Source organism: Nerophis lumbriciformis, linkage group LG32 (assembly GCF_033978685.3).
Source record: "Nerophis lumbriciformis linkage group LG32, RoL_Nlum_v2.1, whole genome shotgun sequence".
NCBI lineage: Eukaryota > Metazoa > Chordata > Actinopteri > Syngnathiformes > Syngnathidae > Nerophis > Nerophis lumbriciformis.
The window spans coordinates 9926263-9953271 of NC_084579.2; the positions used below are offsets into that span (position 1 = coordinate 9926263).

The 27009-nt window shown below is 40.9% G+C and overlaps 1 protein-coding gene and 1 long non-coding RNA gene across 3 annotated transcripts in view; one reads left to right on the forward strand and one right to left on the reverse strand.

The window, feature by feature from the left end:
* Positions 1–27009, reverse strand: part of LOC133574816 (uncharacterized) — a 164942-nt gene that overhangs the window by 76117 nt on the left and 61816 nt on the right. The window lies entirely within an intron of this gene.
* The window catches only part of LOC133574814 (WD repeat-containing protein 70), a 124524-nt gene that overhangs the window by 31837 nt on the left and 65678 nt on the right, over positions 1–27009 (forward strand). For both annotated transcript variants that reach the window (XM_061927112.1, XM_061927113.2), the window contains exon 10: positions 16350–16524. In XM_061927112.1, coding sequence (XP_061783096.1) covers positions 16350–16524 — 175 coding nt within the window. The remainder of the gene's footprint in view (positions 1–16349; positions 16525–27009) is intronic.

Genomic DNA, 27009 nt, shown 5'->3' on the forward strand with positions numbered 1-27009 from the left:
GGAGCTGGAGGCCACGCCCCCTCCAGCTCCATGCGGACCTGAGTCCGCTTTCCCACAATATAAAGAACGTCTACAGTAAAGCAGTCCGTCTGCCGTAAACAGCAATGTTGTGACACTCTTAAACAGGACAATACTGCCATCTAGTGCATTTGATGAAAGCACTTTTGTGCGTGCCACACAGCAATGCATAATCAGAGAGGGTGTTCAGCATGGTTAGAAAGATAGTGACAGAGAATAGAACAAGGATGGACAATTCAACCCTTAACTCAACAATGAGTAGATGAGTGTTATGTGTGTGTATATATGTGTAAATAAATGAACACTGAAATTCAAGTATTTCTTTTATTTATATATATAGATATATATACATGTATATATATATATATATATAGGTAGCTAGAATTCACTGAAAGTCAATTATTTCTTTTATATATATATATATATATATATATATATATATATCCATCCATCCATTTACTATCGCTTATTCCCTTCGGGGTCGCGGGTATGTATATATATATATATATATATATATATGAAATACTTGACTTGGTGAATTCTAGCTGTAAATATACTCCTCCCCTCTTAACCACGCCCCCAACCACGCCCCCGCCCCAACCACGCCCCCCGCACCCACCCCCCACCTCCCGAAATTGGAGGTCTCAAGGTTGGCAAGTATGCTTTAGAAGCAGCCTGTTGTGAAGGAATCACCTTTGTATCAAGTAAAAATGTGACCACGATAATGAAGCTGTTGTGTAGACACGTAACAGATGTAATACTATAGTTCCATTATATGTACATCCTTTATTGAGAATGTACCAAAATAAGGATAGTCAGTAGACCTCATTTGAGTGGACCCCAGTTGGTCGACTGTATTGGTGGGTGTTTTTAGCTGCTGGCTTTTGTAGGCTTTTGAACGTCAGCCCGACACTACTCTGTCTTTCTTTGTGTGTCGGCCTAATTAGAACGTCTTTGTCGGTACTTTGAATAGGTTTTTAAGCGTGATCACTGGACCGCCTCAGACCCTTTTAATTACAGCGCTGGTAGCATGAATTCATTCATAAAAGCTGCCACCCAGCTTCTCCAATAAATTCACTATACCAGCCCGGGCTGTTTTATTTCCTCTGGGGAAGGAAGGAAGGGAAGCAGCAGGGTGCTGACCATTGTCTCTGAGGTGCGGAAGTGTTTGCTCTACATTTGGAGATTAAAGTGCAAACCAGTGTTTTTCAACAAGTATTTAATAAAAAAAAATTAAGATATACTAAATTTAGTTTTTTTATCTGTAGGCTATAATCATCAAAATAGTTTTTAAAAGTACAAGACAATATTGAAATATTTCAGTGTGTGTGTAGTGAATCTATAGAGTATAGGAAAATTTAACTCCTGAAATAAATTAACTTTTTAAAGATATTCAAATTTATTGAGACACACATGTCATATGTTTTAAGACTTCTAAATGAGTCTATTGGAAGTGTGTTGTCCAAAATCCAGCCCTGATTTTATAGGCAGTTAAAAATAGTTTTTTGATAAAAAGTATCGGGAACACACCTATTTGTGTGTATGTAGCTTTAAGACTAATGAGCTGGGTGTCTTCACACCTGTCTCCAACAGATTCTTGGCGCTGTTATCCACTTTTTACATGTATAACTATGTACTTGTTCAATGTAATAGATGCCTGTCAATACTGAACAAAAATATAAATGCGACACTTTTGTTTTTGCTTCCATTTTTCATCAGTTGAACTGAAAGATCTACAACTTTTACTATATACACAAAATAACTATTCCTCTAAGATATTGTTCACAAATCTGTCCAAATCTGTGTTAGTGAGTAGGGATGTCCCGATCCGATATTTGGATCGGATCGGCTGCCGATATTTGCCAAAAATTGAGTATCGGCAAGGCATGGGAAAATGCCGATCCAGATGCAGTTTAAAAAAAACTCCGGTCCGTGTTTTCCAACGCACCGATTTAAATAATACATTCCACTTTTCTGCTGCTCCGTAATTTCCCTTCCGCATTTTCCAGCACACCTTCAACACATCCACAGGACTGTGAATTCTCACGCAGTTGCTTTTAGCTGCTGGCATCACACGACAGGCTCTTCTCACTATTTCCTGTGTCTCCCTCTCACAGACAGCAAGTGCACCTTCTTACATACGTCACATACTGTCACGTCATACGTCACATACTGTCACGTCATACGTCACATACGTATACGTCCTCCCCGAGTAGAGAGGTAGCAGCATGGCCAACGTTAGCTGTGATGCTAGCGCAGCCGTGCGAGCAACGCTCCCTCTAAGGTGCTCGCCTGTGCAATTGCGCACTGTTTAAACGTCCTCTGCGCATAGCAAATCTATGCCACGCACAAAATCAAATAAAAAAATAAGCGCATAACAATTTTCGACACACGGACACGACAGAGAAAACAGTTTTCGTCATCATTGTTCAAATATTGTAACGTCTGTCGAGACGCTTATCTCCATTCGGTGCCACACGTCCACACCATCAAAATGCAGAGGCAAAAATGTCCACATCAACACCGCATGAAAAAATTAGTGATTTTTTTAGTTGTGATTTCCTTCTCTGCATGAAAGTTTAAAAGTAGCATATATTAATGCAGTATGAAGAAGAATGTTTTAATGTCGACATGCAAGCCTTGAAAGAAAAATTTGAAAATCAAGACTACATTTCCTGCAAATGGGTGCATTTCTACCCTATATTTTAACTTTAGATTTATTCTCATATCAAACTCTTTTGGCTGTCTTTTTGACACTTACATCCGGCGTCCCCATCCACACCCTGGATTATAAATAATGTAAATAATTCAATGTGATTATCTTGTGTGATGACTGTATTATGATGATAGTATATATCTGATAGTATATATCTGTATCATGAATCAAATTAAGTGGACCCCGACTTAAACAAGTGGAAAAACTTATTCGGGTGTTACCATTTAGTGGTCAATTGTACGGAATATGTACTTCACTGTGCAACCTACTAATAAAAGTCTCAATCAATCAATCAAAACACATAGAATCATCATACTGCTGTGATTATATGCATCAAGTGTTCATTCAAGGCTAAGGCAAAATATCGAGATATATATTGTGTATCGCAACATGGCCTTAAAATATCGCAATATTAAAAAAGGCCATATCGCCCAGCCCTAGTTCAATGATGCCATTTCTGTTTGTCTTGTATAATTTTGTCTATTTTGTGTTTATCCTTGAATAAACAGGTCAGTTTCTTGTTACCAACCATTGTGTATTATTCAAACTCCCCTAATTCAGCTGGCTAGTTGTTATCAAGAGTACTAAAACCCTTTTCAACATGATTCTGACAACTAAGTAGGCTAAATAACTTTAAACTTTAATACATGCTCGGATAGGCCAGTATCGGTCAGTATCGGTATCGGATCGGAAATGCAAAAACAATATCGGTATCGGATCGGAAGTGCAAAAACCTGGATCGGGACATCCCTATTAGTGAGCATGTATTTTTTGCCAAGATAATCCATCCCACCTCACAGGTGTGGCATATCGAGATGCTACAGCATGATTAATGCACAGGTGTGCCTTAGGCTGCCCACTCTGAAATGTGCAGTTTTATCACACCGCACAATGCCACAGATGTCGTACGTTTTGAGGGAGCGTGCAGTCGGCATGCTGACTGCAGGAATGTCCACCAGAGCTGTTGCCCGTGAATTGAATGTTAATTTATCTACCATAAGCCGTCTCCAAAGGCGTTTCAGAGAATTTGGCAGTACATCTAACCGGCCTCACAACCGCAGACCAGCCCAGGACCTCCACATCCTGCAGGTTCACCTCTGTGATCGACTGAAATCCAGCCACCAGGACAGCTGGTGCAACAATTGGTTTGCAAAAGCAAAGAATTTCTGCACAAACTTTGAGAAACCGTGGAAGCTCGTCGTCCTGATCGGGGCTCCACCTGACTGCAGTTTGTCTTAACGACTTGAGTTGACGAATGCTCACATTCGATGGCATCTGGCACGTTGGAGAGGTGTTCTCTTTATGGATGAATCCCGGTGTTGACTCTTCAAGGCATATGGCAGACAGCATGTGTGGCTTCGTGCTGACGTCAACGTTGTGAATTCAGTGACCCGTGGTGGGGATGGGGTTATGGTATGGGCAATGAACGCAAGTGCATTTTATTGATGGCATTTTGAATGCACAGAGATACCGTGACGAGATCCTGAGGTCCATTGTAGTGCCATTCATCAGAGACCATCACCTCATGTTGCAGCATGACAATGCACGGCCCCATGTTGCAAGGATCTGTACACAATTCCTGGAAGCTGAAAACATCCCGGTTCTTACATGGCCAGCATAGTCACCGGACACGTCACCCATTGAGCATGTTTGGGATGCTGTGGATCGGCGTCGAGGACAGCATGTTCTAGTTCTTGCCAACATCCAGCAACTTGGCACAGCCATTGAAGAGGAGTGAACCAACATTTCACAGGCCACTATCAACAACCTGATCAACTTTATGTGAAGGAGATGTGTTGCACTGCGAGAGATCCCCAGATCCCTAATAAAGAAAAACTGCACATTTCAGAGTGGCCTTTTATTGTGGGCAGCCTAAGGCACACCTGTGCAGTAATCATTCTGTTTAATCAGCATCTTAATATGCCACACCTGTGAGGTAGGATGGATTATTTTGGCAAAAAAGACATGCTCACTAACACAGACTTAGACAGATTTGTGAACAATATTTGAACGGAATAGGTCTTTCGTGTATATAGTAAAAGTTGAAATGAAAAATGGGAGCAAAAACAAAAAAGTTTGTATTTTTGTTCAGTACATTACATACAGCAACGTAACATTGACTTGTGAGCTACAGTGCTCACATTACAGTCACTTTTTATTAGCAACATTGGGCTAGGTTAGCATATTAGCTGAAGAAAAACACAATGAGTCAATCTACAACTGCCACGTTTGCAGCTGACTGACTCTACTGACATACTTGCCAACCCTCCCGAATTTTCCGGGAGACTCACGAAATTCAGCGCCTCTCCCGAAAACCTCCCGGGACAAATATTCTCCCGAAAATCTCCCGATTTTCAGCCGTAGCTGGAGGCCACGCCCCCTCCAGCTCCATGCGGACCTGAGTGAGGACAGCCTTTTTTCACGACTGGAGGACAACAGGGTGACAAGAACTAAATAATCCAGATTAGAGATAAATTGTATTATTATGTTTATCGTACCTAAAAGTAAATATATTTATTAATAAAAAATTTAAAAAAAATAAATAAATTTTTACAATATTTTGCTAAAAACATCAAAATTAATTGTATTTTTATTTGTATTTTTTCTGACTCCTTATTACATCCAGCCATAGAATTATACATTATATATATATACATATATATATATATATATATATATATATATATATATATATATATATATATATATGTATGTGTGGGAAAAAAATCACAAGACTATTTCATCTCTACAGGCCTGTTTCATGAGGGGGGGTACCCTCAATCATCAGGAGATTTTAATGGGAGCATTCGCATACCATGGTTTATATAGGGCACAGAGTGGGTGGGTACAGGTTGGCCTAGGGGCGTGGTGATTGGCTCATGTGTTACCTAGGAGGTGTTTCCGTCTATGGCGGCATGTTGTTACAATTTCGCTGCGCTTGTTGAGGGATGACAGGTCTGGACGGTAAATAATAAACAGTTTCTCTTTCAAGCATAGGTTGCATCTTTTATTACCACTATTGTAAGGTGTGCTGGATGCAAGAATTTGCCATGTTATTGAATATTCAACATTATTGTCTTTGAGGTCCCAAATGTGTTTGCTGAGTTCTGTGGTATTTCGCAGGTTTTTGTTCCTGAAAGAAGCCTTGTGATTGTTCCATCTGGTTTTGAATTCACCCTCGGTTAATCCTACATATGTGTCGGATGTGTTAATGTCCTTGCGTATTACCTTAGATTGGTAGACAACTGATGTTTGTAAGCACCCCCCGTTGAGGGGGCAATCAGGTTTCTTTCGACAGTTACATGCTTTGTTGGTTTTGGAGTCGCTCTGTCTGGGGGTCGACGGCTCATTTGCAATTGTTTTGTTGTGGTTTGAGATGATTTGTCGTATATTGTTCATGCAGCTGTAGCTCAATTTAATGTTGTTCTTGTTGAATACTTTTCTTAGGGTGTTGTCTTTGGGAAAGTGTTTGTCAATCAGATTGAGGAATTTGTGTCCAATGTTCGTTGAGACGTTTTTGCTGTATGGGGGGTTGTACCAGATGATGTCGTTTCGTTTTCTGTTCTTTTTTGGCTGGTTTCCTGGCGTGGGTTCATAGGTGAGGGTGAAATTGTATCCGCTTTCATCAAGGGCTTTTTGGTACGGGGGGGTTGCTTGGTCAAATTCAGCTTTGCTAGATGACAGCATCGATAGCCTTTTATTGATTCCGGTAGGTATTCTTTTCGTGGTGGTGGGTGGGTGGTTGCTGTCATGGTGCACGTATTGGAGTGTTGTGTTGGGTTTCGTGAATGGTTGGTAGCTGTTATTTCTCAGGTTGAAAGTGACGTCAAGGAAGTTGACGGTTTGCTTGTTGGCTTCGATCGTGATCCGTAGGCCGTTCTCTTTGAAAATTTGGCATATGCGCTTCTTGGTATTCTCGCTGCTCCTTGGCGAGGCGCGACACACTGCCAGTCCGTCATCACGGTAAATATATATGTGTGTGTATGAAATACTTGACTTGGTGAATTCTAGCTGTCAATATACTCCTCCCCTCTTAACCACGCCCTGACCCACCCCCGACCACGCCCCCACCCCCCACCTCCCGAAATCGGAGGTCTCAAGGTTGGCAAGTATGTACTGATGTAGCTACGGCTTTTATTTTAAGATCTGTAACAAAGCCTGTTTTGGGAAAAAAAATCCCAAAGCTGTCCTGTGAAGTTGTGGACATATACTATATAAAGGTCGGTCTCATCTAGCTTGGGACAGGTCAAAGGTGGTATCAAGTTAATGACAAAGAAGGTTTGTGGCTTTTTTGCTGATATCCGATATTCCGATATTGTCCAACTCTTAATTACCGATTCCGATATCAACCGATACCGATATATACAGTCGTGGAATTAACACATTATTATGCCTAATTTTGTTGTTATGCCCCGCTGGATGCATTAAACAAGGTTTTCCAAAATAAATCAACTCAAGTTATGGAAAAAAATGCCAACATGGCACTGCCATATTTATTATTGAAGTTGCAAAGTGCATTATTTTTTTTAACATGTCTCAAAACAGCAGCTTGGAATTTGGGACATGCTCTCCCTGAGAGAGCATGAGGAGGTTGGGGGGGCGGGGTTGAGGTGGGGGGGTAGGGGGTAGCTGGGGGTGTATATTGTAGCATCCCGGAAGAGTTAGTGCTGCAAGGGGTTCTGGGTATTTGTTCTGTTGTGTTTATGTTGTGTTACGGTGCGGATGTTCTCCTGAAATGTGTTTGTCATTCTTGTTTGGTGTGGGTTCACGGTGTGGCGCATATTTGTAACAGTGTTAAAGTTGTTTATACGGCCACCCTCAGTGTGGCCTGTATGGCTGTTGACCAAGTATGCGTGGCATTCACTTGTGTGTGTGAAAAGCCGTAGATATGAGATTGGGCCGGCACGCAAAGGCAGTGCCTTTTAAGGCACGCCTCCAATATTGTTGTCTGGTTGGAAATCGGGAGAAATTCTGGAGAATGGTTGCCCCGGGAGATTTTCGGGAGGGGCACTGAAATTCGGGAGTCTCCCGGGAAAATCGGGAGGGCTGGCAAGTTTGACACTCCGTACAGCGGCGTTTTAAAAAGTCGTAAATTTTACTTTTTGAAACCGATACCGATAATTTCCGATATTACATTTTAAAGCATTTATCGGCCGATAATATCGTCAGTCCGATATTATCAGACATCTCTAGTTTTAACTAACGTCTTGAAAATAGGGGATTTTAAAACTGACTGTTAAAGCGACTCTTCTCTTTGGAGCAAGCAAGTGAGGGAGATTATAGATTGTTCTCACTTTGGGTGCTTCTAAACCAGGGATACATATTACTGTCACATCATTTAAAAGGTAATTGTGCCTATATATGTGGTGCCCCAGGTGAACATACACTTGTTGCTCCTATTGTAAGTGAAGCAGGGTGGACAGCCATTTGCTAATTGCATCCACATGTCGCATTTCCTGACATACGCGTGCACACGTTCATACACACGCATGATTGGAAAAATGTTCCATGGATTCCCCTCTTACAAGGCCACAGCTGGATTTGGATGTGCAGTTGTGATTAACACATACAGGCTTTTCCTTTCGAGGAACGGGCTATTTGTCGTGAAAACAGATGAGAGGTAGAACTTGTTTCATTACATCAATACAACTCAAAGGGGACCTATTATGCAAAAATCAACTTTTCTTACCTATTGGTACCTGTTTTTATGTATGGGGGTAACTGGCTCGTATATGCACATGCATCTTCTGCTGTTCATTTTCTACCGCTTGTCCCTTCTGGGGTCTGTTGCCATTTTTAATACAAAGTAGTGTATAGTTCAAACCGATATCTGTCAGTAGACTCCATATGGAAGCGCTAAAAACTACAACATGGATGACAGGGAGAAGACATGGTTGAAGTGGAGCTGAGTAAATAAGACCACCAACACATTCTGAAGAGACGGTCAGAAAGCGGCTTCAAGATGGTCTGTAAAACCTAATTGATGCAAAATTTTGACCAAAGAACCACCATTACATGTTATGTAGACCACAAGGAAGTGTTTAAATGTGGAACAAAAATCATAATATACCCCTTTAAGTAGTTGTTCGTTTCTAGCACATCTGGACAAGGAGACAGCTAAGATAGTTCTCTTAATGTCCATGAATAAATTCAAATGATTTCAATTGACAGTGATAAAACCTGAGGATTGACACCACAGAAATGTGTGGCAGGATGTTGCACTGGTTCAGTTTGACGCCTCAGGTTTATCCACAGTCCAGTGCTTTTCCGACTGTCACCTGCCTTACACGGCTACTCTTCCATGTCCGGCGCAGGAACATACATACCATGTGTCAAGGGGACACCTTTTGTCCAATTCAAGCCGCATAAATGTGTAAATTGATATTTCTTTACGAGTCCCCTCCCAAATCCCTCTGTTGAATCCCCACTTTATCTTGTTCAGTTATGACAGAGGATAGACCAGCCTCAGTATTCCTCCTAATCCTCCTTTTCCAAAACACAGCCCCCGCCAGCATACCCAGTCACTTCTACCAGAACTTGACCATTATATAACCCCACACAACCTGTACACCTCTCACGTCCTTATCTCCACATCAAGGAAAGCGATCCTACAGTACCATCACCTCCCGCTGGGCCTTTAACCTAATGGACAGATACAATCTCGGGGGCCAATAGGGTGGAGTTGTCTCTCCTCGGTTGATGTGTGAACCACTGGGCTACTTCATAAAGTGCCCACGCATGACTGGAGATGTATGGACCTCATTTTATTACATTCACTGCTGTGGTGTCTGAAGCTTTTGTGTAGGGTGGGCTGGGGGTGGCCGGGGACTGCTGACTGAATGGAAAACAAGGTTGCAGGGATAAGAAACGTGGTTATTTCCCCAGAATGTTTTCACTGGCTTTACACCACAGTTGATTTAAAACAAACTACCTTCTTTTAAAAGGAGTTTAAGGCTTCCTTTGAATTACAAGGTGAGATTTGTGTTTGATAATGTGGAGCAGGGTGTACTCTTAAGGTGTATGGTACCTACTTAGCCAGGCATGAGCAAATTACGGCCAGGGGGCCGTATGCAGCCCGCTTAGCTTTTCAACCCGGTCCAACGGATGTTTTCAAATTATTTTTTTAAACCTTTACCATCAAAGCTGTAGCTGCCAATATGATGTGCAGTGCATTTTTCAAATTACCGTAAGTTTTGAACTATATAGAGTATTCCAATGGTTGGAATCTGCTCTTTCGAGTAAGAAACGGGGTATTACGGTAACCTACGTCATAGGAGCTGCAAGGAGACCAGGCAAGAAGCAGAGTGGGTGAGGTTTGTCTACAGCAGCCATCCTGAGAAGTGAATGTCAGGGAGAAACCCAATAGCAGATTTCTACAACAAAGTTCCGTTCTGCAGAAAAGTGATATTAAATGGATTTTTATTATATGGTTCTTGATGCTGTGGGGCAATTGTGGATGACAAGACTCTGCAGCATTGCGTGGACATTGGGGGCGTTGCTTCTGGATTGGCAGACTGGGGTGGTGGTTCCACTATTTAAAACGGGACACTGGAGGGTATGTTCCAATTATCGAAGGATCACACTCCTCAGCCTTCCCGGTAAGGTCTATTCAGTTGTACTGGAGAGGAGGCTACGTCAGATAGTCGAACCTCGGATTTAGGAGTAGCAGTATGGTCTTCGTCCTGGTCGTGGAACTCTGGACCAAATCTATACTCTCGGCAAGATCCTTGAGAGTGCATGGTAGTTTTCCCAACAAGCCATGCTCAGAGAGTATGGAGTATTGTACCGCCTGATTGTGGCAGTCCGGTCCCTGTGTGATCAATGTTAGAGCTTGGACCGAATTGCCAGCAGTAAGTCGGACCCTTTTCCAGTGAGGGTTGGACTCCACCAGGGCTGCCCTTTGTCACTGATTCTGTTTAAAACTGGACAGAATTTCTAGGTGCAGTCAGGGCGTTGAGGGGATCTGGTTTGATGGCTGCAGGATTCGTTCTCTGATTTTTGCCGATGATGTCTTAACGACTTGAGTTGACGAATGCTCACATTCGATGGCATCTGGCACGTTGGAGAGGTGTTCTCTTTATGGATGAATCCCGGTGTTGACTCTTCAAGGCATATGGCAGACAGCATGTGTGGCTTCGTGCTGACGTCAACGTTGTGAATTCAGTGACCCGTGGTGGGGATGGGGTTATGGTATGGGCAATGAACGCAAGTGCATTTTATTGATGGCATTTTGAATGCACAGAGATACCGTGACGAGATCCTGAGGTCCATTGTAGTGCCATTCATCAGAGACCCTTTCTCGGCGCAGTCAGGGCGTTGAGGGGGATCTGGTTTGATGGCTGCAGGATTCGTTCTTTGATTTTTGCCGATGATGTGGTCCTGCTGGCTTCATCTGACCAGAATTTTCAGCTCTCACTGAATCAGTTTGCAGCTGAGTGTGAAGCGACTGGGATGAAAATCAGCACTTCCATGTCTGAGTCCATGGTTTTCGCTTGGTAAAGGGTGGAGTGCCATCTTTGGGTCGGGGAGGAGATCCTGCCCCAAGTGGAGGAGTTAACGTAACTCTGGCTCTTGTTCACGAGTGAGGGAAGAGTGGATCATTAGATCGACAGGCGGATCTCTGCTGCGTCTGCAGTGATGTGGACCCTGTATCGGTCCGTTGTGTTGAAGAAGGAGGCAAAGCTCTCAATTTACGATCTACGTCCTTAGCCTATGGTCAGAGCTTTGGGTTAGATCACGGGTACAAGCGGCCAAAATTAGTTTCCTCTGTCGGGTGGCGGGGCTCTCCCTTCGAGATAGGGTAAGGAGCTCAGAGTAAAGCCGCTGTTCCTCCCCATCAAGAGGAGCCAGATGAGGTTCGGGCATCTGGTCAGAATGACCCCTGAGCGCCTCCCTGGAGAGGTGTTTAGGACGCGTCCTGACCGGTAGCAGACCACGAGGAAGACCCAGGACACGGTATAGAGACTGTCTCCCAGCTGGGAACGCCTCGGGATCTCCCAGGAAGAGCTGGACGAAGTAGCTGGGGGAGAGGGAAGTCTGGGCTTCTCTGCTTAGGCAGAGCAAGAAAGGGAATGTGCAGGCGAGAAGTCTGTTCACTTATGGGAAAACACAGGTAGTGCAAAACAAATCTAGTGCAGCATGGACGTTCACAGAAGCCAAACACTTGCTGAAGTACAAAGCACAATGATCCAGCACTGGTAAGAAGGTGAAACTAAATAGGCTACATTAACAACAAAAAGTGACAGTGCAACAAAACAAGGAATTCAACAGAAAGTACAACCAATATAAGAGCACTAGGACAGGAACTGATACAAAACACAGGAAAATAGTCAAAACTGTCATGTGGGATTGATTATGACATGTCTCGCTACATGGATATTTGACACGGCGTGGTTTTCTTACTTTCTTTCGGTACTATTTAAAATGGAAAACCTAGTGCCGCAAACAGACTTGGATCCACCCAGAGCTTGTGTTTGTTTAATGGATTAGCTACAATAGTAGATGAGATCCGTAGTTTTTTTTTTTTGGCTTTGTTGTGCTATCTGTAGGACTGGAGTGTCACAGTCACCTGACACTCCATACAGTATGTTTCAACTAAACAAATCAGACCAATATGTTGAGGATTGTTCAGCCTTGGTGGAGGTCTGCGCTCCACTCTCGTTGGCTCTGTGTTGATTTAAAGCCAACGATGTATCAAACAGAGTTTCATTTGACCCCTGCCAGCTCTTACTCAAGCTATATTTCTTGAGCTGGCATTTGTGTCACATTGTTAGACTTTGTCCAAACACTGCTGAGCGTGTGTGTGTGTGTGTGTGTGTGAGAGAGAGAGAGAGACATTGTAGCCGGCAGTAGAGGAATTCTTGCCTGGCTGTTAGTAGCAGCCTCGACTGTGTGCGTTTACACTCCCCGGCTGACCTTATGGCCTGGAGTTCACCGCGTTCACTAAAGCAGGCAGTGGGTCGCGGGCACATTAGGTGTGCTGTTCAGTCTTTCAGTAGACCAAATGTGGACTTGTGATGACATCACCTTGTCCCGCCACTGCAGCTTGTTTTATAATGAAAGGAACATGTCAGGTAGAGCGCATCTTTTTCTGAAATCCTTACAATGACATGTTATGCCAACAAGGTCAAAGGTCAAATGTTCCACCATGTTTTTAACGTAAACAACTTGTATTTGCAGTTTGCTGTCTACATTCACAGTATCATATCATTTTCTTTTAAAGACTATATGGCTCATTTTCACAAAGTTTTTGTTGATACTTTTTACTCATAAGGGAGAATTGACATTTGTAAAATTTGTGTTTGTTTTGCATTCTTATTTTCTAGATTGGTGCTTAATTTGCTTCCCAAGTTATTGTTTATAGCAGGGGTGCTCACACTTTTTCTGCAGGCGAGCTACTTTTCAATTGATCAAGTCGTGGGGATCTACCTCATTCATATATATAATTTATATTTACTTATTTATGAAATATATGTTTTTGTTAATAAGTTAAAGGTGTTTAATGATAATGCAAGCATGTTTAACACATATAGTTAATATTGTTAATACATTAAAGGTGTTTAATGATAATACAAGAATGTTTAATACATATAGTTAATATTGTTAATAAATTAAAGGTGTTTAATGATAATACAAGTATGTTTAATACATATAGTTAATATTGTTAACAAGTTAAAGGTGTTTAATGATAATACAAGCATGTTTAATACATATAGTTAATATTATTAATGAGTTAAAGGTGTTTAAAGATAATACAAGCATGTTTAACACATATAGTTAATATTGTTAACAAGTTAAAGGTGTTTAATGATAATACATGCATGTTTAACACATATAGTTAATATTGTTAATAAGTTAAAGGTGTTTAAAGATAATGCAAGCATGTTTAACACATATAGTTAATATTGTTAACAAGTTAAGGTGTTTAAAGATAATACAGGCATGTTTAACACATATAGATTCCTTTCTTTCATGAAGACAAGAATATAAGTTGGTGTATTACCTGATTCTGATGACTTGCATTGATTGGAATCAGAGGGTGATGCTAAAAACGTCCGCATTTCTGAATGGAGGAGAAAAAAGTCCTCCTTTCTGTCCAATACCACATGAAAGTGGTTGGTTTTTGGCATCTTATTTGTCCAGCTTCCGTACTCCTTTGTATACACTTTACAAGAAATACATTGTCGGCAAACTCCGCAGCTTGCTAGCTTGTGCACGCTAGCTTTCTGAGACTCGTTTTGTTAGCGCAACTGTGCAGTCGGTCTTTGGAGTTTTGACGACAGGTACGACGCCAGAGTCTGTTGAAATAAAGTGTTTCTTGCCTTCCAGTCGGTAATTTTAATGAGCTGGCAGCAGCCAGCGTCATCTCAGAAGACCCTCGGGTGCCGTGAATGTCAATCAAGTGACGAAAGTGACGTCATAGTGAAGATTTATGATCGCTCATTTTTAGGACTATTTTTTTAATGCCTGGCTGGTGATCGACTGACACACCCTCCGAGATCGACCGGTAGCTCGCGATCGACGTAATGAGCACCCCTGGTTTATAGGAATATCATTTAGGTCTGGGAGCAGCACGGTGGAACAGGGGTTAGTGCATGTGCCTCACAATACGAAGGTCCTGAGTAGTCCTGGGTTCAATCCCGGGCTCAGGATCTTTCTGTGTGGAGTTTGCATGTTCTCCCCGTGACTGCGTGGGTTCCCTCCGGGTACTCCGGTTTCCTCCCACCGCCAAAAACATGCACCTAAATTGTCCCTAGTGTGTGAATGTGAGTGTGAATCTTGGCCCTGTGATGAGGTGGAGACTTGTCCAGGGTGTACCCCGCCCTCCGCCCGAATGCAGCAACCCCCGTGACCCCGAACGGGACAAGCGGTAGAAAATGGATGGATGGATGGGCATTTAGGTCTGAGTAGGACTGACGCTATCAGTTATTTTAATAGTAGAGTAATATGTCGATTAGTTTCTACGATCATTATTGCAATAATCTTCATTGTTTTTGTCTCATAAAAGTCCATCATCATCATTACAATTTCACTTTTAATATATGTACATTAAATAAAATAATAAAAACTCTCCTGCGCATTAATTTAAGAAAAATACAAAATTTGCGCCACACACCACTGCTCTTTTTTTAAATACAATTGTATTAGTTACACTTAAACGATTAATTGAGACAACCGAATACAAGTCAAAGCTTCTTTCTAATCTAATTAATCGATTTAATGAATTAATTGTTGTTGCCCCAGATTTGAGTGAATCTGGGCATTACCAACAGGCATACTTGCCAACTCTCCCGAATTTTCCGGGAGACTCCCGAAATTCAGCGCCTCTCCCGAAAACCTCCCGGGACAAATATTCTCCCGAAAATCTCCCGATTTTCAGCCGGAGCTGGAAGCCACGCCCCCTCTAGCTCCATGCGGACCTGAGTGAGGACAGCCTTTTTTCATGACGGAAGGACAACAGGGTGACAAGAACTAAATCATCCAGACTAGAGATAAATTGTATTATTATGTTTATCTTACCTAAAAATAAATATATTTATTAATTAAAAAATTAAAAAAAATAAATACATGTTTACTATATTTTGCTAAAAACATCAAAATTAATTGTATTTTTATTTGTATTTTTTCCTGACTCCTTATTACATCCAGCCATAGAATTATACATTAAAATAAACATATTTGAAATAATTGATTTTAAATTATCATAATAATTCATTTAAAATGACCATATTTAATTATTAAAATAATTGCTTGTTTATCAACAACTTTAGCATTTTATTCATTACATTTTGAAACTCTCAGAAGCCAAATTATGTTATATTCCTTAATATTTATTTATGCAAGTTTGAAGTATCAATTATCTAAACACAGATTTGTTTGCATATTTTCAGGATGTAGATATCTCTCTCTCTCTCTATAAATATATATATATTTATATATATATATATATATATATATATTGTATATGTATGAAATACTAGCTGTCAATATACTCCTCCCCTCTTAACCACGCCCCCAACCACGCCCCACCACGCCCCCACCCCTCACCTCCCGAAATCGGAGGTCTCAAGGTTGGCAAGTATGCCAACAGGTAACTTCATATTATTTATTTTCTTAATTAGTTTTCATATTCGGTAGAAATGCTTATGACATCATCTGTAGCTGTTCTGCACTCCTATTTCCATGCAAGTGTCATAGCAGAGGTTTTTGTTCTGCAGGCCACAAACGTCAGACAGCCTCTGTTGGTTGAAGCCAAGACAAGCAGTGCTCTCAATGATAGTTAATTAATAGAATGACTTACTTATTGTTGTGTCAGTCCAAAAAACAGGACTAAATTTGTCCTGTGTAGTGTGCTGAGCAGATGTACAAAAGAGTCAGGTTTCACTGAGGCTGATGCTGTTTTGCCCCCTACTCAACTCATTAGATTTAGCTATCGTAAACACATGTTCACGGGAAAGTGCTCACTCTATCTCTTTAGGATTGGGAGTTATTGTTGAAGGGATGGCTTTCCTCACCAAATTTGTTTGGATGGACATCTTCTTTAGGACTAATTCATGCGGTTGTTGTTGAAGATCAATGACATTCCCGCTATTTTTTTTATTTTTTATTTTTTCAGAACCGTACGCACGTGGGATGTAACCTCTGAGAAAAAACACAAGTCCGTGTTCAAGCCGCGCTCCTTCCAAGGGAAAAAGGTCATCCCCACGTGCTGCACCTACAGCCGCGACGGAAAGCTCATCGCCGCCGGCTGCCAAGATGGCACCATCCAGATCTGGGACAGGAACATGAGCGTGAGTCTTAAAACACAACGCATACCAGCCACCTATGCTTTGTGCGCTTGTAAACATTTGATGTTTGTTTACTTACTAAAGGTCATCTGGTCAGAAATGTCAGGGTTCAGCAAGTCAAAACTTGGGAATACAAGAATGCACTCTGTATACCAGGCCTGGGCAATTATTTTGACTTTATTTTAACAATTGGACCATATGGCCAAATTTAGAGAAGAAAATGTCTGGGGGCCGGTATATCGATTTTTAGGAACACTAATACAAAACCTCTCAATCGTGTCTGATTGAATGCTAAAAACGTTATGACAGACCGCCTTAAAAAACGGAATGGAATTGTAATTTTTTTTACTGAATGAGACACCCAAAATGTACATGAAAATAAATAATGTGTAATTTACAATGTTAACTACCGTATTTTTCGGACTATAAGTTGCAGTTTTTTTCATAGTTTGGCCGGGGGTGCGACTTATACTCAGGAGCGACTTATGTGTGAAATGATTAACACATTACCGTAAAATATCAAATAATATTATTCAGCTTAGTCACGTAAGAGACTAGACGTATACGATTTCATGGGATTTAGCGATTAGGAGTGACAGATTGTTTGGTAAACGTATAGCATGTTCTATATGTTATAGTTATTTGAATGACTCTTACCATAATATGTTACGTTAACATACCAGTTGGTTATTTATGCCTCATATAACGTACACTTATTCAGCCTGTTGTTCACTATTCTTTATTTATTTTAAATTGCCTTTCAAATGTCTATTCTTGGTGTTGGCTTTTATCAAATACATTTCCCCAAAAAATGCGACTTATACTCCAGTGCGACTTATATATGTTTTTTTCCCTTCTTTATTATGCATTTTCGGCAGGTGCGACTTATACTCCGAAAAATACGGTAAGAACGATAAAACACTGAATATTGACAACATATGAACGTCACACCCCCTCTCGATCGACATGTTTAAAAATCAAGTGAATACAAAAAAAATGCAACAAACAGCGAAATATGGGTAAAAAAATATATATATCACTAAGTTTTTATTTTGACTCGGGGGGGGGGGGCCAAATTTTGAGAAAAAAATGTGTCTGGGGGCCGGAATATCTGATTTTTAGGAACACTAATACAAAACCTCACAATAATGTCTGATTGAATGCTAAAAACGTTATGACAGACCGCCATAAACGGAATGGAATTTTAAATTTTTTTAATGAATGAGACACCCAGAATGTACATGAAAATAAAGAATGTGTAATTTACAATATTAACTATGAATGATAAAACACTGAATATTGACAACATATGAACGTCACACCCCCTCTCGATCGACATGTTTAAAAATCAAGTGAATACAAAAAAAATGCAACAAACAGCGAAATATGAACGCGAAGGGTAAAAAAACCCCCCTTCCTTCCTGATATATCACTAAGTTTTTATTTTGACTCGGGGGGGCCAAATTTTGAGAAAAAATTGTGTCTGGGGGCCGGAATATCTGATTTTTAGGAACACTAATGCAAAACCTCACAATAATGTCTGATTGAATGCTAAAAACGTTATGACAGACCGCCTTAAACGGAATGGAATTTTAAATTTTTTTAATGAATAAGACACCCAGAATGTACATGAAAATAAAGAATGTGTAATTTACAATATTAACTATGAATGATAAAACACTGAATATTGACAACATATGAACGTCACACCCCCTCTCGATCGACATGTTTAAAAATCAAGTGAATACAAAAAAAATGCAACAAACAGCGAAATATGAACGCGAAGGGTAAAAAAAAAAACCTTCCTTCCTGATATATCACTAAGTTTTTATTTTGACTCGGGGGGGGGCAAATTTTGAGGAAAAAATGTGTCTGGGGGCCGGAATATCTCATTTTTAGGAACACTAATACAAAACCTCACAATAATGTCTGATTGAATGCTAAAAACGTTATGACAGACCGCCTTAAACGGAATGGAATTTTAAATTTTTTTAATGAATGAGACACCCAGAATGTACATGAAAATAAAGAATGTGTAATTTACAATATTAACTATGAATGATAAAACACTGAATATTGACAACATATGAACGTCACACCCCCTCTCGATCGACATGTTTAAAAATCAAGTGAATACAAAAAAAATGCAACAAACAGCGAAATATGAACGCGAAGGGTAAAAAAACCCAAGTTTTTATTTTGACTCGGGGGGCCAAATTTTGAGAGAAAAATGTGTCTGGGGGCTGGAATATCTGATTTTTAGGAACACTACAAAACCTCACAATAATGTCTGATTGAATGCTAAAAACGTTATGACAGACCGCCTTAAACGGAATGGAATTTTAAATTTTTTTAATGAATGAGACACTCAGAATGTACATGAAAATAAAGAATGTGGTATTTACAATATTAACTATGAACGATAAAACACTAAATATTGACAACATATGAACGTCACACGTTGATCGACATATTGTACGATCAAGCTAAATGCAACAAAAATGCAACAATTACAGCGAAATATGAACATGAAGGGTAAAAAACCCCTATCTGATACATCACTAAGCTTTAGAACTTTGTTGTAAAAATCTCCTTCCGTGTCTGTCCCTGACACCCACATTTCAGGCTGACAATCTGTGGAAACGCTTCCCACCCACACTGCTTGGTGCCTCGTCTCAGCTGCTGTGACTTAGATTACCATAGTAACTAATTAGATTACCATAGTAACTAGTATATCATGCAAAAGCGCAGATTCCAACCATTGAAATACGTTGTATAGTTCAAGACTTACGGTCATTTGACAACATCACTGCACATCATAATGGCAGCTACAGTTTCGATCTTAACGATATTAAAAAATTATTTAGGAATGTCCGACGGGCCATATTGAAAATCTTAACGCCTTAATTTGCCCAGGTCTGCTGTAGACCAATGTACAATAATTAAAAATTCTAATTGGTGGCGCCTCCTATGGGTTGCGCTCAAAATGCTACACATGCTGGCATACATGTAATACAGATAGCTATCCTAAAAGTTTTCTGATTATTAGTCAAATGGTCAATAACTTATGGTAAATTAGTCAATAAGTCACGCAAAGAAGTAAAGACAGATAATCATTTCAAGTTAATTTGACTTTTTGTGAACCAGTTTTTGGTTCAAAAACAGTGCCACTATGTGATGTATTTGTCACAAATATAATAGTACAGGCAACATACCGTATTCTTCGGAGTATAAGTCGCACCGGAGTATAAGTCGCACTTGCCGAAAATGCATAATAAAGAAGGAAAAAAACATATATAAGTCGCACTGGAGCCCGGCCAAACTATGAAAAAAAACTGCGACTTATAGTCCGAAAAATACGGTAGTATGGCTGCATGTTTTGAAGGATCGGACCATTTTAGCTTACAATTTTGTCATGGTAACATGTCACTCATTTTAGATATTTGATTGCATTCTGTCAGGCAGGAAAGTTATTCGTCAACAACAGTCTTGATCTAATAAAAATGTCCTATTGTCCATGTATGACAAAAATAAATCAACATTTTTCTACAGTATATAGCCCTTATTCACAAGTGCTTCAAAGGGTGTCACAAACAACAACTACATCCTCGGATATAAACACACATAAACATAAACACATATAAACTCCACATAATGGGAACAATGACAAACCTTGGGAGGGACCGCAGATGTGGGGACCCACCCTTGGGTTACCGGGTGCAATGGATGCCGAGTGGATACGGTTAATAATGTGACAGTCCGATCCATGAACAGTTCTTTATTGAACCTCATAATTTACCATCCAAATTTAATTTTAGAAACGATCACAGAGGTGCAGGAATAAAGTCTTAACATCATCTGGCATTCATACCAAGAACATGGACCGGTCCATGTAGCAGATGTTCAATCTCCGGATAAGTCACCTGCTGCCCCCCCCCCCCCCCGAGAGGGAAAAGTCAAAGATCAAGCCCCAAAGTCATTAGGATTAATCATTGGGGCACCATGGACGTCTGTCCAAATTTCATGACAGTTCCTTCTACCCTTGTTTAGATATGTTATGTCTGGCGTAGACGAAACATCCCAGTGTTGAAAGCTGTAGAAAATCAGTTATGTAAGTGGATTACCTGGCATGTTAATGGTTGAGGTACATGAAAGTTGATGAAAGACCCCAATTAAAATTTCCCTCTTTCCGTTTTCCACTATTATTATGCGATTAGTGATCACTTGCACATTCCATTCTTTTAAGACCGTTGAAGTCACTCGTTGATTTTGGCACTGTTAGACTTTCTCGTCCTCACTGCAGCCAAGAAAGACGTCTTTGATTAACTATAGGATGCATCTCCTACATCTCTGATCAAAAAACATTTATCGGTACATAGATTTTTTTTTAAATATTAAATGTCTGTTTTATTACTTGTGTACACTCAGAATTGACCTTCAGGGCTCATGGAAATAATGATTAAGGAGAAATAAACTGTTTAGGTGGGGGATCTTTCTCATGGAGCTGAACTTATACTTTTGTATTGCAGTGACACAGTATGTGGTAAGTACTTTGGGTGTATTTGTAAAAACGACACGCAGCGATATGATTACAATGTGTGCGTAGGAAGAGCGTGTTCTTACAAAAATGGTTGATTTTATGGTAGCCTTTCCGTTCCTTTCATATTACCGTATTTTTCGGACTATAAGGCGCACTTAAAATCATTTAAATTTCTCAAAAATCGACAGTGCGCCTTATAACCCGGTGCGCCTAATGTACGGAATCATTCTGGTTGTGCTTACTGACTTTGAAGCAATTTAATTTGGTACATGGTGTAATGATAAGTGTGACCAGGAGATGGTAGTCACACATAAGAGATACGTGTAGACTGCAACATGACGCCAGTAAACCATACTTGCCAACCCTCCCGGATTTTCCATGAGACTCCCGAAATTCAGCGCCTCTCCCGAAAACCTCCCGGGACAAATTTTCTCCCGAAAATCTCCCGAAATTCAGGCGGAGCTGGAGGCCACGCCCCCTCCAGGTTTATTGTTAGGCAGTTTCATTAACGTCCTCCCAGCACGGCAACAACACACAACACAGTCACGTTTTCGTCTACCGTAAAGCAGTTTGTCTGCCGTAAACAGCAATGTTGTGACACTCTTAAACAGGACAATACTGCCATCTACTGTACATGCATATGTGACATTAACATCTAGGGCTTTTAGAGAGTGCAGTGCACAACTGCGCACACAACAAGGAGACGAAGCAGAATGCATCATCAGAGAGGGTGTTCAGCATGGTTAGAAAAATAGTGACAGAGAATAGAACAAGGATGGACAATTCAACCCTTAACTCAACAATGAGTAGATGAGTGTTATGTGTGTGTATATGTGTAAATAAATGAACACTGAAATTCAAGTATTTATTTTATTTTTATATATATGTATATATATATATATATATAATAAAAAAAAAAAAAAATAAAAAATAAAAAAATATATATATACCGTATTTTCCGCACCATAAGGCGCCCTGGGTTAAAAGCCGCGCCTTCAATGAACGGCATATTTCAAAACTTTGTCCACCTATAAGCCGCCCGGTGTTGTAAGCCGCATCTAACTGCGCTAAAGGAATGTCAGATAGGTCAGTCAAACTTTAATAATATATTAAAAACCAGCATTCTAACAACTCTGTTCACTCCCAAAATGTACGCAAATGTGCAATCACAAACATACGTATATCAACATGGACAGAGCTGCGTGAAAAAAGCCACCCGGCCTCTTCGCGTAAACTTAAACTTACCTTAACCACTCGCTCATCTTTTCTTCATCCATCCCTTCGAGTTAGCTTTTATGATGACGCCGGCTGGAAAGGTCTCTTTTGGCAAGGTCTTCCTTTTGAATATCACCATGGGTGGAAGTTTCTGGCCATTAGCATGGCAAGCTAGAACCACAGTGAAGGATGACTTCTCATTCCCTGTGGTGCGAATATTCACCGTACGTGCTCCCGTTGTATCCACAGTGCGGTTCACAGGAATATCAGTTGCTGTGAAATAGTAATCCGTGTGCGGATGGAGAGATTGCGTCTTTTCATGAACCGGATCCCTGACGCTTAGTAGGAGCCATTTTGTGGTCTTTACAGATGTAAACACACAAAGGAAATGAAACGTACGGTATATCCGCGCGCTTTTTCTTCTTCTACGCGGGCGGGTGGTTGCTTACAGTAGAAGAAGAAGCGCTTCCTGTTCTATGAGGGCGGGTGCTTACCTTGGCGGTTGCTTGCGTAGAAGAAGAAGCGCTTCCTGTTCTACTGGGAAAAAAGATGGCGGCTGTTTACCGAAGTTGCGAGATCGAAACTTTATGAAAATGAATCGTAATATTAATCCATATATAAAGCGCACCGGGTTAAAAGCCGCACAGTCAGCTTTTGAGTAAATTTGTGGTTTTTAGGTGCGGCTAATAGTGCGGAAAATACGGTAGCTAGAATTCACTGAAAGTCAAGTAGTCAAGTATTTCTTATATATATATATATATATATATATATATATATATATATATATATATATATCCCCACCCCCGACCACGCCCCCGTCACCCCCACCTCCGGAAATCGGAGGTCTCAAGGTTGGCAAGTATGCAGTAAACAACACCAAAACTTTAAATGTTCCATTGAAAATAAAGAACATTATTCGTCAAAAAGTTGTAGTATGACTTTGAAGCTGCACCTTTTTGATGGATTGTCGGCCCATTACGGCTACCGTAGTCAGAGATACAAGTATTACTATGGTGTGTGTATAAGGACCGCAAAACGGCACCCATTAGCAGACATATTTGTTTCACAATAAAATGCAAAACACACTTTTCTTACCTTCTGGTACCTGCTGATGTGTATTTGAGATCTGAGTAAGTCCTGAAAATTTGCGCACGTCCGCCACAGTAGTTTGTGCTGATGACGTAGTCGTTAAGCTTCTTCTTTTTCTCTATTTTCTTGTTATGGGACATTCATCCTCTGCTGTTGCCATTTCTAATATCAAGTTGCGTAAAGTTCTAACTTATATCTCGCTATGGAAGCGCTAAAAACTACCGGTGTAGTGAGTTTACATAATTCAGCCGAGGAACTTTAGTTATTAGAAAGGTTGGTTTTTCACGGGGCACATGTCCGACGTTGTTGTTGCACTAGTGAGCCACGGATGAGGAGATGCTGCTCCGTTATTGATTTAAATAAAGTCTGAATGTCATTAAAACCGTTAGCTCCATCTTTTGACACTTCTTCCACTCCCGTCCTTGCACGCTACACCGCTACAACAAAGATGACGGGAAGAAAAAAAAAAAGCAACTAGTAAGCAGCAAGCAGTGCGTCAAGACACTTTTTTTGTGATTGCCCTGCCTATGAAGTTACTATACAGCAGTGTTTTTCAACCTTTTTTGAGCCAAGGCACATTTTTTTCATAAAAAAAATACAGAGGCACACCACCAGCAGAAAAGGTTAAAAAATTAAACTCCACCAGGTTAACGTGCCTTATTTTGAGTTTGTTGTTGTTTCCTGTGTGTAGTACTTTAGTTTCTGTCTTGTGCTGTAATTTTGGTGACCCTTCCTGTTTTGTTGGTGTTCTCCTGTAGCAGCTTCTCGCTTCTCCCTTTGAGTGCTATTGCCCGCACCTGCTTTGTTTTCGCCATCAAGACTATTTAAGTTGTGCGTACGCTATCCTTCTTTGTGGGGACATTGTTGATTGTCATGTCATGTACGGATGTGCTTTGTGGACGCCGTCTTTGCTCCACACGCTGTAAGTTTTTGCTGTCGTCCAGCATTCTGTTTTTGTGGACTTTGTAGCCAGTTCAGTTTTACTTTTGTTTTGCATAGCCATCCCTATGCTTCAGTGCCTTTTCCTAGCGGGACTTCCCTTTTTTTTAATTTTTGGTTTAAGCATTACATACCTTTTTACCTGCATGCTGTCTCCCGCTGTGCTCTGCATATTGGGATCACGACAAACCATCCTCGACGCGTTCCGACTTCTACAAAGCAATGAACTACCTGCTGCCACCTACTGATATGGAGTATATATATATGGAGTTCCTGTCTTGCGCTGTAATTTTGGTGACTCTTCCTGTTTTGTTGGTGTTCTCCTGTAGCAGCTTCTCGCCTCCCTTTGAGTGCTATTGCCCGCACCTGCTTTGTTTTCGCAATCAAGACTATTTAAGTTGTGCGTACGCTATCCTTCTTTGTGGGGACATTGTTGATTGTCATGTCATGTACGGATGTACTTTGTGGACGCCGTCTTTGCTCCACACGCTGTAAGTTTTTGCTGTCGTCCAGCATTCTGTTTTTGTTGACTTTGTAGCCAGTTCAGTTTTACTTTTGTTTTGCATAGCCATCCCTATGCTTCAGTGCCTTTTCCTAGCGGGACTTGCCTTTTTTTAAATTTTTGGTTTAAGCATTACATACCTTTTTACCTGCATGCTGTCTCCCGCTGTGCTCTGCATATTGGGATCACGACAAACCATCCTCGACGCGTTCCGACTTCTACAAAGCAATGAACTACCTGCTGCCACCTACTGATATGGAGTATATATATATGGAGTTCCTGTCTTGCGCTGTAATTTTGGTGACCCTTCCTGTTTTGTTGGTGTTCTCCTGTAGCAGCTTCTCGCTTCTCCCTTTGAGTGCTATTGCTCGCACCTGCTTTGTTTTCGCAATCAAGACTATTTAAGTTGTGCGTACGCTATCCTTCTTTGTGGGGACATTGTTGATTGTCATGTCATGTACGGATGTGCTTTGTGGACGCCGTCTTTGCTCCACACGCTGTAAGTTTTTGCTGTCGTCCAGTATTCTGTTTTTGTGGACTTTGTAGCCAGTTCAGTTTTACTTTTGTTTTGCATAGCCATCCCTATGCTTCAGTGCCTTTTTTAAATTTTTGGTTTAAGCATTACATACCTTTTTACCTGCATGCTGTCTCCCGCTGTGCTCTGCATATTGGGATCACGACAAACCATCCTCGACGCGTTCCGACTTCTACAAAGCAATGAACTACCTCCCGCCACCTACTGATATGGAGTATTACAAGATTACCCTGCCAAGCTCTACCAGCACAGCGGAACATTATGATTATTGATTTGCAAAAAATATTTTTTGCACCAATTAGGTGAAGTTACATAATTTCCCGCGGCACACTGGTTGAAACTCACTGCTATACAGTATACCGCAAGGAACAACAGTCAAGGTTTTAAGGACTACAGTAAACTACTAGGAATGTTTTACTCTCTGTGTGACAATGCAACAATATATTTTGCACAACATGCTGAAGTCAAGCACTTTTACAGCACAATCCTTTTAATTTGTGACGTTTTTGTGGCATTTGAAAGCCTTCAAGGTATACAAAAGACACTGGGTTCTGAAGTGTTGTTTATGAACTACAAGTCCCCAACAAATTGGTGCGACTGCATTTGATCAAGTGTTCTTGGCCCTCCTTTTCTTAGCCCACCCATCTTTTCACGTTCGCAAACCCTCATGCGGATAAGCTTGACCGCTTCAGTTATTTCATACAAGAATGGCGATGGGTGACAGTTAAGCTTGCGGTCGGTGAGTCGGAACAGCTTGATTGGACAGAGGGGGGCTTATCCAGATTAGTCAAGTGGGAAGTAGGCTACACGATAATTACTCATTCAACAGCCAACTTTGTAATCAGATAACACACAATGTACAGTAGTTAGTTGGAGGGTTATTTTTGTAACTGACAATTGTAAAAGTCCCTCTCCCCTTCTGCGCACGGACGGCTCGTAGCGGCACACTCCTGAGAGATTGGATTAAGGCTCTCGAAATTTACGACCCCCTCCTTGTCCAAACTAAATATTTACCATGCGTCCCATAGCAGCTTACAATAGTCATGTCTGTTCTCTGACCGCTGGAGCCTGCCCTGTCTGAATGGCTCAAGAATTTCACTGGTGCCCTCTGCCCTAATCACAACCTACGCCGCCAACCTGAATTCAACCTAAAAAGGAGTCAACCTTGTGTTTTTATTGCTGCTGCCATCCCTCTGGATGCCCCCTGTATTACTTCATAGTCCGGCTATGCAGGCAAATCAATCACGATCAATCTTGATGCAGAGGTGCACTATTGGGGTTGACACGTCATGCTCTTGAAGCCTGACATGTCTTGATTAATCCTATGATGGCGAGTCAAGAAGAACTCCTACCGCGAGTGATTGCTCGCTATGATCACGTCGAGTCAAAAAATGACGTCACTATACCCAGTGCGTGGAAGGTGCCGGCCTCCGTTCCAAAACAATACCCTAGAGAGCTGTGGAATGTAATGATGTCACTGACAGCCTCAAACTACAAAGTGATGACCCCCGAAATAACTGCTTTTGATAAACTCACCGCGGCGACGACAATTGGACCATATGGTCAAAATCTCTTTTTTTTTTAATTGACCTTGAACAGACAAAATGAAGTTGAGCTACATTACAATAAACTGGTAAGTCTTCTTAAAGTGTAATGAAAATGTTAAGA